The sequence below is a fragment of the Pleurodeles waltl genome, chromosome 12 (genome assembly GCF_031143425.1).
Source record: "Pleurodeles waltl isolate 20211129_DDA chromosome 12, aPleWal1.hap1.20221129, whole genome shotgun sequence".
In the NCBI taxonomy this organism is placed as follows: domain Eukaryota; kingdom Metazoa; phylum Chordata; class Amphibia; order Caudata; family Salamandridae; genus Pleurodeles; species Pleurodeles waltl.
In genome coordinates, this window is record NC_090451.1 from 532,257,694 (window position 1) to 532,271,051 (window position 13,358).

At 43.7% G+C, this 13,358-nt stretch overlaps 1 protein-coding gene across 1 annotated transcript in view; it reads left to right on the top strand.

Moving 5' to 3' along the window:
• Positions 1-13,358, top strand: part of COG4 (component of oligomeric golgi complex 4) — a 240,022-nt gene that overhangs the window by 80,913 nt on the left and 145,751 nt on the right. The window contains exons 2-5 of the mRNA XM_069217516.1: positions 2,798-2,880; positions 3,183-3,297; positions 4,940-5,114; positions 6,074-6,267. Coding sequence (XP_069073617.1) covers positions 2,798-2,880; positions 3,183-3,297; positions 4,940-5,114; positions 6,074-6,267 — 567 coding nt within the window. The remainder of the gene's footprint in view (positions 1-2,797; positions 2,881-3,182; positions 3,298-4,939; positions 5,115-6,073; positions 6,268-13,358) is intronic.

Consider the following 13,358-nt stretch of genomic DNA (forward strand, 5'->3'; position numbering starts at 1 on the left):
AGGCGGGACAAATAAAACATATTCAGCAAATAAAAGCACCAATTTATGAAGGGCACTAAAAGGAACAAATGAAAAGTGATTGGTGTGCTCCATGCCCACAGAGTAGATGCATATCTCAAAGGGATAGTGCAATTCGCTTTGCTTAGGTGAGACCTAAAAATACATTCAAGATGACTCTGGTGTTAGTCTTTGCTCTACCTGTATCATGACTGCACCAGCAAGCAGAACCACAGAGCTTTGAAAAAAAATGCTGCCACTAGAAGTTCTTTTAGCCTGACACTTCCTCTGCATAACAAGGTACTGCCTACACCTGTGCACCCCATCCCATCCAGATCCTACCTGCTTTTTCAAAAATTCAAACAAGGCCTAGTTTACCTGAAAGGGTAGTGTGTGGATGTTTGGGGAAGCAGGAGCCGGAAGTAGGAATACAGAGATGACAATAAAGACATTTTTTCCTTACTACGCTGTCATACTTACTCATCTTTCCAACTCGTTAGGAATTTTTTAACGCCAAAAAAGATGGTAGGTGGTAGAAGGCAAACAAGGGATCAGGTTTCACACCACAGAATTGGTGGCAAATAAATTTCTGCTCAGAAAACTGCTGCATTTCTTGACAGTGCATCCATTCAGCAATGCTTTTACAAAGCTTGAGGAGTACCCAGTATTGCTGACCTACAAATGGTTGCAAGTGGGACAGGTTTTTACAAGGCCATCAAAGATGCTAATGTCCTGGTGTAACCAGAACAAAATCTCGAGGAGGAGCGTGAACGTCTCCACCTTTGTATCACTTGGAAAGACAGAACCCTATTCACCTATCAAAGTGCGTAGCCACATTTTCACCTGGGATAGGCTCACCACAAATTAGAAACATGAGTCAAGGGTTTGAACAGATTTGTCCTTTCTTGTTAAAATTTGAGATCACTAGAAAAACCAAGATTGTGTAAATATTTTCTCTACTAAGCATGCATATGGACCCAAATGAATATGTGGAACAATCGTACAAATGACCACCTTTTAATTTAAAGGCAAACTCTCGACTAAGATGAAAGAGCCTTACATTTGAGGATCTCCTGGCACGAGCTATGTCTGCCAAAACACATTTTCTTCCTGATGAGCAGATGTAGGTCAAATAAAGATACTATCACATCACGATAATGCATCTTAAAAGTAAAAACAATATTTAAACCCCAGTAGCTGGAGCTGGTTATTGGAGACCATAAATCACGAAAGTCTCACCTCAAAGCCACTTTCAAGACAAAACAAAGCCATTAGGCGTATTTAACATGTTTTAATGTTTGACAGGTACTTATAAGATACAATCAGGGTACTGTAGTAGTTCATTGGCTAAAAAGGCAAGCAATCATTAAGAAAATCTTTAAGCAAAATGTGCTTGCTGTGTAATGCCAGGTAGCAGAACCTAAGCCATTTACTGTTGTCTTACTTTAGGTGAATTATTTCCCATTAAGGAATTTACCAACCCAACAGCCGCAAACCAAACTATCACCCACTACACAAGAACTCTGCAACAACCTCTGACTTCCACAATAAAATCACCAACTTCTACGGCAACTTCTAACCCCAACCACCTCATTGATCTTCCCAGTCTGCTACCCTCATCAACCAAAGAATATCACCTGACAGCATGGAGCCCTGTATCCAACCAGGATTCTGAAGCAATAATGAAGACCAGCCCCTCAAGGGCTCCCACAGACACCTGGTGCCATCAAATCTACAATCTGGGAAAATGCCATGACCAGCACTGTACTCGCTCACTTCCGTACCATCACAAAGGCCCTTATCACAAGCATATTGGACTACAGCAGCACATGCTATGCCGGCATCCCAACCCATCTCCTTCACAGACTTCAAACCGTCTGAAGGCCGCTGCCAGACTTGTCCTTCCGTGCGAACCCACATCACTTCATGCCTTAAAGAGCTCCACTGGCTCCCCACCCATAATCACTGCCAGTTCAAACTTCTCACACACATTCAAATCACTACACAACACAGAACCCGCATACCTGAAACGCTGGCTTCACTTCCAGCAGCCCACCAGACAACTTCACTCAGCATCACTCTCACACACAGCCCGCATCCACAGAAGCAGAATGGGAGGTCGATCACTCTCCTAGTAAGCCACCAAATCCTGGAACAACCTCCCCCAAAACATCAGGGCCTCCTCCTCACTTCTTGAGTTCCTCCAGAAGCTGAAGATCTGGTTAGTCAATTAGTCTTCTTGCAGCACCATTGAGACTGCCTTATTCAGGCCCAGCCTCACCAAACTCCTACATTTACCTACTCCACTCTAGGATAGAAATTATTCATGGAGAGAAATAGAAGACATTTGAACCAAGAGGACAATTTCTGCTAATGTGTGTATTCTCTTACTCAAATTCTGTCTTCCCTGAATTCTGTTGTAATACTCATGCTCAATTACTCTTTTTATGAATCATGTTCCATTTCTGTTGCTGGGGTTCCTGCCTTCCAGAATTCCATTTTCAACTCCTACGTCAGTTTAATTCTGAATCCCGTCTTTACTCCCCTGCTATAACTCACAACCCAGTACTGTTCTACTGCTTCTTTCGTTTTTAATCATGCTCTCGTTCACCAGTTTTAATTCCTTCTATTCTTAATCCTGTCCTTATTTTTTTGCTTTGATTAATTCCTTTCGCTATCTCTTATGTAAGTCTAATGAGCATCTGAGGTTTTAAGTCATCACAATGAGTAATGCTTTAGTTATCTCTTTAGAATACATAGCTATACCTTTGACAGACTGTGCCTCTGTTTTTCTTTTCAGAAAGATGTAGAGGCCCAGCTTGAAGCCCTCTTGGGACAGCAGAGCACCATTGAGAGCAAGATGGTTTCTCTTCAGCGCATGGGGTCTGTATTTTTAAGATGTTGATCCTGCAAACATCACGAACTGTAGAGTTTCATTCTTTTGCAGCTCCAGTGACACTGATGCATGATGTGTTTTAAGAAATTGCAATAAACGCTCAGCTCATCTGCCTTTAGAGGATTTTTTCCAGTCTCTATGCATGAGACTGTTCTCTGCATCTTCATGATTTACCATGTGCATGCCCACCTTCACTATCTTTTGTATTGGTTCGCAAGTATCTGCTGTCTTCTGATCATATTTTGTCATTTCTGAAGTTGTCTGACATGCTACCGTTTCTTCTCTGTAGCCCCAACCTTCAGCTAATTGAGGGTGATGCCAAGCAGTTATCTGGAATGATCACCTTTACCTGTAGTCTTGCAGAGAACGTCAGCAGCAAAGTCCGTCAACTTGACCTTGCCAAGGTATTTCCCTAGACGTCTTCTGTCTCTTTGTTTGCTTTATTAATTTGTTTTCTTTCACTCTTCTTCCCGAACCTCCCCATTTCCTATTCCCATTCAGTAGGGCTCAAAGCAAAAAGTCATTATGCCCGCCCGATGATAATGTTCCCAGGACCGAAATTCTGTAGCAAATAGTGTTTTAGTGAATTTCAGTGCTGCAAATGGGAGTACATTGTGAATCCATATGTACAGTAATATCTGTTGCTTTCTGCAGTGCGATCTGTCTGTTTATGCTGCTTGTGCTTTGGGACACTTGTTGCACTAATTTCTTCATTCATTTCTTACACTGATTTTAGTGATGGTTTATTGTGCCTCTGATTGAAAAAAGGTTGATTGATAATTTGTGTATTTGTGTTTTGCAGTTTCTGCACTTTGTTACCGTCCATATTATAGAAGGTCTAAGATTAAGGACTTAGTTATTTTTAGGAAAAAATATATTTTTTAATATATTTCGTTTTTGTCTATAAGTTGCATACTTAGCAATGGTGTGCATGCATCTGTGGTGTAGTATTTTTTTTATTTTTAGGCATAGCTGTATAGAAACCTTTTATGATCAGCAAAAAAAGTTTTTAGAGTATGACTCAGAGGAGCTTTGACTCCACCCACACTTTTACTTCCCCTGAATACACGATTTGATTGTGTCAAAATTATGTGCTCCCACTGAAAAGAATGCCTCTATTACACATTTTGGCTTGTGGCAAAGCTTACGATCAATACAGCAGGCGAACATGTTCCAATATCGTGGAGTTGCTTTATTGCAGCCAGTGTAATCATTTGGTGCTCCTTGTTTGCGAATGATTTAATTTCTGTCTCACTCCAGAGTCTGTGCTCCGATACCATCCACATTAGACCAGGCCTATGAAGCTGACTTCTGAATATGTACTGTTGACTATCGATGACTACCCGTTCTCCCGTCATCCCTCCCACTCCCCTGACCTTTTCACTCCCTCCCCCACTGTTAATCTATGCAAAAGCCTTAGGACACCTTGGTAGATCTTCAGGGAAGCCTCAATTTAGATGTTACCTGGGAGATTCTAGGAAGAGTACTCGTGTATCATGCCTCTGCCAGCCTTGGATCCACATCATAGGGGATGCCTGAATATTTCCAAACCAAGTGCTGCATCTTATTCTTAGATGTTTTGAAGGTGGTGAGTTTAGTCCTAGAGGTGCCTCAATCGACTTATTTTGTATGCTCTGCACAGTAAACAGCCTAGTCCTTTGTAATGCTAGTTTTTCATAATCTGGTATGTATTAAACTCTCGGTGCATAGGATGATTGGGGCATGCTAGACTCGTGAAGAAACCATGAGTCCAAATATGGGGCTTGCATCAGACCTCCCATTTTAGTACTAACACTGTGATGTTCCTTGGAACTGCTTGTGGATGTGCAAACGATCACTGTAGAGTTTGGTGCTGGTCCGGTTTTCACACTTCGTTTGAGAGCATGTGCACACTTTTGTAATGTACATTTGTTTAGAATGTTTATATCTGCCACTGGCTTGCTATGCTCTACTAATGGCTGGCTGGATGGTAGATCAGGAGATCCACTGTCCAGCCAGGCATCACCAGACACTATTTGGGTACCAATGCATGCGTACTTCTTGCAGAATCGACTATACCAGGCCATCCAGCGAGCCGATGACATACTAGATCTGAAGTTCTGCATGGATGGTGTTCAGACAGCCCTGAGGAACGAGGATTATGAGCAGGCAGCTGCACACATCCACCGCTATCTCTCACTGGACAAGTCAGTCATTGAGCTTAGCAGACAGGGAAATGAAGGTGAGTGTTTACATATTTAACCAAACAGAAATCCTGTAAGGAGCAGGAAACGCCACTAGAGATGATACACACACCTAGGTATGCATTCACAGCCCTTCCCTCCCATAAAGGGTTACATTAACCGCAAGGAATACTGAACGGTACTATATGGATTCCGGCTTCTCTTTTCATCCTCAGGTCCAGTGAACAGATACTGCTGTTCAGCCCACACCAAGCATGTGCAAGTGAAAATACCTCTTTCCTGTAAAGGAGGTTTGAGAGAGCACGGTTAAAGAATGATTTATCAATGGGATTCACTGCATAACAACCCATGGCATTACCTTATTAAAAATAATTACAAGCTATTCCTGTTCTAAGAACAACGTTTTGATGCAAATAATCCCTGTTAGTTAAGGGGGAAATTGGTGCGTTTTTGATGTTAATGAAATGCAATCCAGACAGCACCCATTGCTGTGAGAAGGTGGAATAAGACAGTAAATAGTATACCCTTGCTGTCTGGTAGAAGGGTGTAGTGGAGGCAGCAGAAGTGCAATTATTCAGGTTTGCCTCCCCTATTCTTGAATCACTTAAGGGCTTCTCTTGTTCCAGTGAAGTGTTTCCTACAGACTCCTGCCTTTAGCTTTGAAATGTAAGCCTTAGTGGTGTCTATAAAGAATGACCATAGCATGGCTTCCTTACAGTTAGGAACACAGTCGTTTTTTTCTAATAAGCAATTGCAGACTCTAGTAACCATGTAACCTTCAGTGCAAATAAACATGTGGTATTGAACTTCTTGCTGTAAGCATATAAAATACATGAACGAGAACCCATAGTCATGCCCTGTCAGTGTCTTTCTTGCAGCACTGCATTACGTTTGTATTCTTGCCTTTTTTATCTTGTCATTTTGTTAAACGTCAAAAGCATTGCCAGTTCTTTTGTTGTCACAGAACAGTGATTATCTTCTCTGAACCCCATGCCAGGAAACGTTATTAATGCCAACCTAGACCTTTTACAAGACGCAGAGCGCCGACTGAAGGTCATTGTCAGTGAGAAGCTGGATGCGGCTACTAAGGAAGGTGACCTGCCCCAAGTGGAGCGGTTCTTTAAGATCATGCCATTGCTCGGTCTGCACGAAGAAGGACTGAGCAAGTTCTCAGAGTACCTGTGCAAGCAGGTAAGAACAGCAAGCATGGTTGCACCTAACACATCTCTCACCCACCCAACCCTGACCAGGACCTCTCTGTAGCGAGGTAAAGATGCAAGGTGATTATTACATCACATCTCGCCCTGTGCCATCTCCAAAGCTCCATTGAGGTATCTGCAGGTAGGGAAGGACAAAACTGTTGGCTTATATCACAGCGGTTCTTGAAATCTCTGCAAGTAATTAAGGCCACCAGGCATTGCCTGTATCACCTTCTCTGATGTCGTCTCGACTTTTGCAAGATATCTGCAGAGAGCCTAAGCTTTGTTTAGGTCATAACCAACTTTTACCACTTCACATGCTGCAGAGGGCATCCTGCAATGAGCAGTGATCATTCATCACACTTTGCTACTGCGTTATGTTTTGCTTACATTGCACCTTTCTCTTACTATTTTCCATACAAGGTCTCTGCTGGCAGGTAAAAGGCCAAGATTTTTACGTTCTGCTTCCTCGACCCCTCTCAAACAATACATGCTGCATCCATACTTTTAAGTGAAGGGCTGTGATTTCAATAACTACCTCCAGCAGCATGGTTGCTGTAGTACGCACCATAACACCAGTCATTAAGTAACAGCTTAGCTTAAGTAGTGATCCCACTGCACGTATTGCTAGTTAATAGGGCATGTTGAGTCTGGCAGAACCCCATTTGAGAAATCAGCTCTAAATAACCCCTGTGGGAAATCAAAATAGAAGCAAACATTGATGACTTGGATAAATAATAAATGCACACACATCTTCCTCAAGCGAAGGAATGTTGGCAAGCACAAAGGAAGGTCCTGCCTCCTATTCTTTTCTTGCAACATGGCTTAATTTTGCTGCTGAGTTGGTCCCTGTTCCTCCGAAATTAACCTGTAGGATGCTGTGGCTGCCAGTCTGCAACAAATGTAGAGCTTTCGAAATTGTTATTGAAATAGTGTGATTTGCTTACATTTTAAATAGAAATGCTAACCTGTAATTGCCAATAATATAAAATATATCTACTCTGTTGTTTTACCATAATTTAACTCTGACTCCAACCTTGATCCAAATGTATGTATATACAGTATTTGTGTGGCTTAACTCAGCGTAGAAGCAAGCAGAGCCCAACCAAAGTTCTTTAACTTTAACTCCTACGCCATACCTTAGTCAAAATCCGTGCCTAAACCTAACTTGACATTAACCCAAAAACGCATGTAAAAGTAAACACATTTTCCAAACAACTGAAATAATCAATGTGTAAAGCATTTATGCAATTTTTTTACTCTTTTATTTTTACTGCAAATCTACATGCTCTGGTTGTAGGAAGCTGGCTATTTATATAGTATATATTATAAAGAGGTATGCTGTGTAACGAGTGGAATCACTTATTGACCGAGTGATACAGCAAATGTCAAGCCTGTATTCCACTGCTTCACCACCAATGTAGGAAGCTGGCTCTTTATATACTATACCGAAAAGAGGTATGCTATGTAAAGAGTCCGGTTATCCCCTTAGAAGAGGACAATGATTTCTCTAAAATTCCCAAATACTCTGTTTGTAGTAGTGTGGTTGTGCAGCTTAGGCTAATCAAAGGGGAGTGTTAGACATTTGTTACATACACACCTTCAGTAGATGATACTCATACACTCAATAAGGAGATCCACACCAATTTAGAAAAATAACACACTTTTATATTTTTTTTACACCAAGAACTTCGTCATTGGGTAAGTACTTTTGAAGTTAGAAATGTTTAAGTATACAGAAAATACAATTGCTGTGACTTTAACGTGGTAATGTTATTCTAAGGGAAAAGTAACTTACATTGCATTCAGCCCCTTGGCACCGACTTACAGGACTATTCTTCAGGAGTTAAGGTGAGTCTGAGGCAGCACCAAGAGGTCACTTCTGGAGGGACTGAGGCGTTCAGGTGCAGTGGTGCGTTACAGTGTTGGGTGTCCCATTCGTTTAATGGGGAATGGTCCTGGGGAAAAGAGGCTTGCAAGTAGAGACTGAGTGATCAATCTGGCTAAACATGAAAGGGGGGCTCAAGCCTTGAGGGTCTTGCAAACAGAGGCACACTGTCGGTCCACAGCAACACGGACTGAGGGGGGGGCACATGTGCAGTGGGACTTTGTCCGTCGGGGTCGTGCTGTGAAGACTCCTTGTGGTTCTTGGTTCATGCACAAAAGAGGCTACAGGTGGCTACTGGGCAACCAGTCTGGCTAAATCAAAGGTGGGGTTCAGCTCTGCAGGGTCTCATGACCTCGTTGGCACCATTGACCCACTTCGACTCAGGCTAAGGGCTTGGTGGAGTTGTGCTTTCAGGTGTCTGATTTTTGTGGTCCAAGCCTCTCACAGTTTCAATGACCTTTACAAAGAGGTTGTAGGCAGGTACTGGGGGTACAGGGGGGGCCTTCCTGTGAGAAGTGGTCATAACCAGTCCCAGAGTTTCGAATTATGCGATCATCAAGATGGCCGATTTTTCCTAGAGTGGGGCACATCAGGCAGCTCACTTTAGGGGTGTGACTGGCCTGGTAGTGCACTGCACCTCCTTGCATATCTAATTTCCCACCTGTCCTGGTGTCAAATGCGCCCCAGGGCAGGGTGTGGCATCTTCCAGGTCTGGGGAAGCCAGGGTTGCACATCAAAGGTGGCAGGGACTTTAAAGTCCCTGGCCTTGGTATGCTAAATCACTGGCCATCCTGCTGGAGGAGGTGTGAACACCTTCCTCCGGAGCAGGCATTATTTCTGACCTCCAAGAGCATGGGCTTTCACCTGCGGGGGAGTCAGAAACCTGTCTGTGGTAACAGCCTGGACTCTACTAGTCAGCTACCACCGTAGAGTACTAGACGGTTTCAGGGTATACCTCTAAGGTTCCCTCTTGTGCATGCATTAATAAACCCATTACTGGAATCAGTGTGGGTTTATTAATACACGATGTTAGATACCAAACATCATAGGTTTTAGTGGAGCCATTATGTCGCTGGGGTACTCGTTTTGACCAGTGTCCAGTGCATACCTTAAGATGGCCCCCCTGTTCTCTTGTAATGTCTAGGAATTGGTTTAGACATTACAGGGGCTTATCTGCTTATGGAGATATATCCACACATGTAGTATAATGCACCCTGCCTTAGGGCTGAAAGGCATGCTGTAAAGGTGACTTACATATATTGCATGCAATGCATGTTGTGTTTTAACTTTTGTCTGCACTGTCACGCAGCCTGCAATGGCAGTCTGCATTAATGTGGTGAGGAGGTCCCTTAGGGTGGCACAATACATGCTGCAGCCCTTAGTACCCATACCCTAGGTATCAGAGGTGCCATCTCCTAAGGAGTTAAAAGGGTGCTAGAGGTCTTGCAAATCGGTGAACAATTATATAGTTGTATGGAAAGAGATCTGGCACTGTGGACCTGGTTAGCAGAAACCCAGTGCACTTAAGTCAAAATAGCATTAGATACCAGGCAAAATGTGGGGGCGACCATGTCCAAAAAGGACACATTCCTACACTGGGGGTTTATATAGCTGAAGTGTGACAAACATAGAATGTCAGCCAATCTAAAAGCTCCTTTTTGATATGCTTATATATATATACACAATCTTTTATTGACTACAAACTAAAGTATGTTGTATTACATTAGTTACAGAGTTTGTTGATCGGAAACCGGACAAAATAGTAGGAATAGGAGTCCCTCTCTCCCTCCCCACTGGATTCCTACTAACCAGTGCCAGCTCTCTTTACCAAAACTGCACAGTTGTTTCCCACATTGGCATTACTTTGAGCACCCTCTGTAAGTCCCTAGTAAATGGTACAACCTGGTACCTAGGGTCTGGAGTACTAAAGAGGATCTATAAGGGCTGCAGCATGGATTGTGGCACCCTAAGGAACCCCTCACTAATCTCATGACAGGCTCCCGTTGCAGGCTGGGTGTCTTGGTGCAGACAAAAGTGAAAACACGACATGGCACACAACCCATGTGCCATGTCAGCTATCACTGCATGCAATTAATGTAAATCACCCCTATAGCAGGCCTTACAGCCCTAAGGCAGGGAGCATTATATTATATGTGAGGGCATATCTGCACAAGTAAATATGCCCCTGCTATGTCTTTTGTCGATTCACAGTAAGTGACCAGTGAAGCCATTTTAAATGTATGTGCTGGACACTGGGTCAATACGAGTTCACCAACTACATGATGGCTTCACTGAAGATAGGGATTTTCGGTATCAAACATCTAGTATTGGTGAACCCACATTGATGCCAGTGTCGAATTTACCAATACATGGACTCAGAGGACACCTTAGAGGTGCCCAGCCTGCCACCCGGGACAGCGTTCTGGACCCCTAGGGTGAGAGCCTTCTGCATTCAGGAGATCCAGACAAAAGGGAAGAGGGTGAGACTCCCGTATCCATGGGATGACCTGCTGATTAGCCTTCCTAAGGTGGAAAGCCTCAAAGAGCTGCCACCTTTGAAATGCACATCTGGCTCCCTCAAGGGAGTGGAAGCCAACCTCCTGTCCAGAGCCCATTTGGCACCTGGACAGGTAGGAAAATTAGCTAGTCAAGGCGATGTGCCACCCCCAGGCTAGTACCAATCCCCAGGGTGGGCTACTGCAAGGTGGACACAATTTTTCAGAAGTAGCCATCTTGGTGATGGCATACTTAGGAATTCTGGGATAGGGTTATGCCCACTTCCCACTGGAAGTGGTCATAAGAGGCGTAGTGACCCCAAGGGTCAATAGATCATTGGCTACTACGCTACACAGCCCTAATGCCCCTAAATTCAGTCTTTAGGGGAGCTCCTGGAAATAGAGAAGCAATTTCTGACGACATAAGAAGATAAAGGACACTGAAGAGATGCAACAGCACAAGAGGAGAAAAGAAGCACCTGACCTGTTACCAATCCAGCTGGCGTGTCTGCATCCCTTGACGAAATCTGCATCAAAGTTGACTCGCAGCTGTGACCCCAGAATCCTGGGTGGACTGCCTGCCTTCAATAAAGACTGAAGACCTCCTGTGAACAGCAGACTTGTTCTCTAAAAGCCTCGAAAAAGGGACTCTGAAGTCTCTGGAACTGCCAGAAATCGACACCTGAAGTCACCACTGCACCTGCCGCCTCTGACCCAAAGTGAAGAGGACCACCAGTGCCAACAATGTTCCCCAGCCCCGCAGAGTCCGAGTCCATTTTGCTTTCACCCCTCCTGGACACCCTGTAGTCGCCTGCAGCCCCTGTGTGCAGACCGCCTGTCCCTTGGCTCCTGTGGTCAGAGAAACCTGATGCCTAAAACACCCACTGCACCTGTCGCCTCCGGCCCAAGTTAAAGTGGACCCCTGGTGTCAACAAAGTCCCCTAGCTCTTAGTTTCAGACCACAGGACAATTCAACCACGAGTGCTCCCAGACACAGAAACCTGACACCAAAGGACACCTCTGCACTGGTTGTCCCGGACCCACGGAGAAGAGCACCAAAAGTGCTCCTACGTCCCCGAGCACCCCAAGTTTGTAACCTACCTGTTGTTTGACCTTGACTGGCCTCCTGGCCAGAGCCTGGAGCCTTTTTCTGTGCAGACCGATCTCCATTGAAATACATTGGACATCCAACACTGTACTATACCTCTGCACCCGGCTGCCCGGAGTGACCTGTTGATGTGATCCTGACTCTTGCCCAATACTCACCTTAAGTCTTGGAGATTGGTCCCGTAAGTCGCCATACAGTACCTGAAGGCAGAACTTGTTTTTCCTCCTATAAGATAACATTGCAGAACTCAGAAATTGCACTGTGCCCACTTTTTAAAGTAAAAGGAATTCCTATTTAAAAACGCAGTTACCTGAATGATTTTTCTCTGATGCCTAAATATACATAAAGATACGTACTATTTTTATAAATTGATGTGGATCTCCTTTTTGAATCTGATGTCTCATTTATTGACTATTGTGCGTAATTGTAGATGTCTTGTATTCATCTGAGTTAAGCCTAAGGCTGCTCTCCCACGCAACCCCTAAATAGAGCATTTTGGGATTGTATAGCAAACCCTGTCCACTCATTAGGGACCCCCCAGGAGCCTTTACACGGTGTACACACACCACATAAAGGGCCAGCTTTCTACATATCTCAAGAAATAATCATTGGGAAATAACTATATGGATCTGATCCGCCTGTCTTAGCTAAGTTATGGGAAGCACCACTACAAATGTGTGAGATCAGTGAAAGTTAATAATGGGAGATAAGTGTGCAGCTGTATTCATGTGGCATAAAGAAATGTTTGCCTGAATGTGTATGTGCAGTGGACATGATGGGTCAGAGGATGTAAATAAAGGGAGTTAAGTTCCTCATCAGGTGGTCATCCCTCTGAACTTGAAAAAATGGTCCCATTATTAAACTACAACAGTAAACTAAACAATTGCAGATGAACGTCTCCACACATGTTGATAAACCTCCGTCTCTAGCGATTCCTAAGGACTGTTCCACTGGCCTTTGTTGTGCCTATAATTAGATACTTCACACCTTTATTTGGTTCTACTACTGATTGACTGCCCCATTGTTTTCTTGGGAGACCACTTCATTGCTCACTGTGTAGGTCATTACTGCATTGTTCCACTTACCTCTCTGATGCTTATTATGGACTGTTCGTGTTTGTATGTGGACCTTAGTGTTGACAATCCTCATTCCTCCAGAACATTCTTATTGGTTTGTTCAGCTATTCTTTGTGGTGTTGCTAGAGGTCTGTTTCCTGCCTACTGCGTGGGACATTCATTGACTGTTAATTGTGTTTCATTAAAGTTTAGACGTTGCAGCTTGTCAACAGTTTCTTATTGTAGAAACTGAAATGGCACACTCCAGGGAACAGACTGGGCTTTTACACAGCTCACTTTTTAAGTCTTGGCTAGACAGTGCTTGCATTGTCTCTCTGCAACATGTTCTATATACTTTGTGGGCTTCTGCCAAACCATAGGCTTCCCATTTGCTGGCTCCATTGTCGCTCTCCTATTCTTTCTCCTCATTTGTCCATGACATGCATTTGGCATGTCCCATGTTGGGTTTAACTCTCCCTGAGAGCATGGATTACGTACTATATAAATACACTAGTCACCTTTTAACATGAGTCCAGT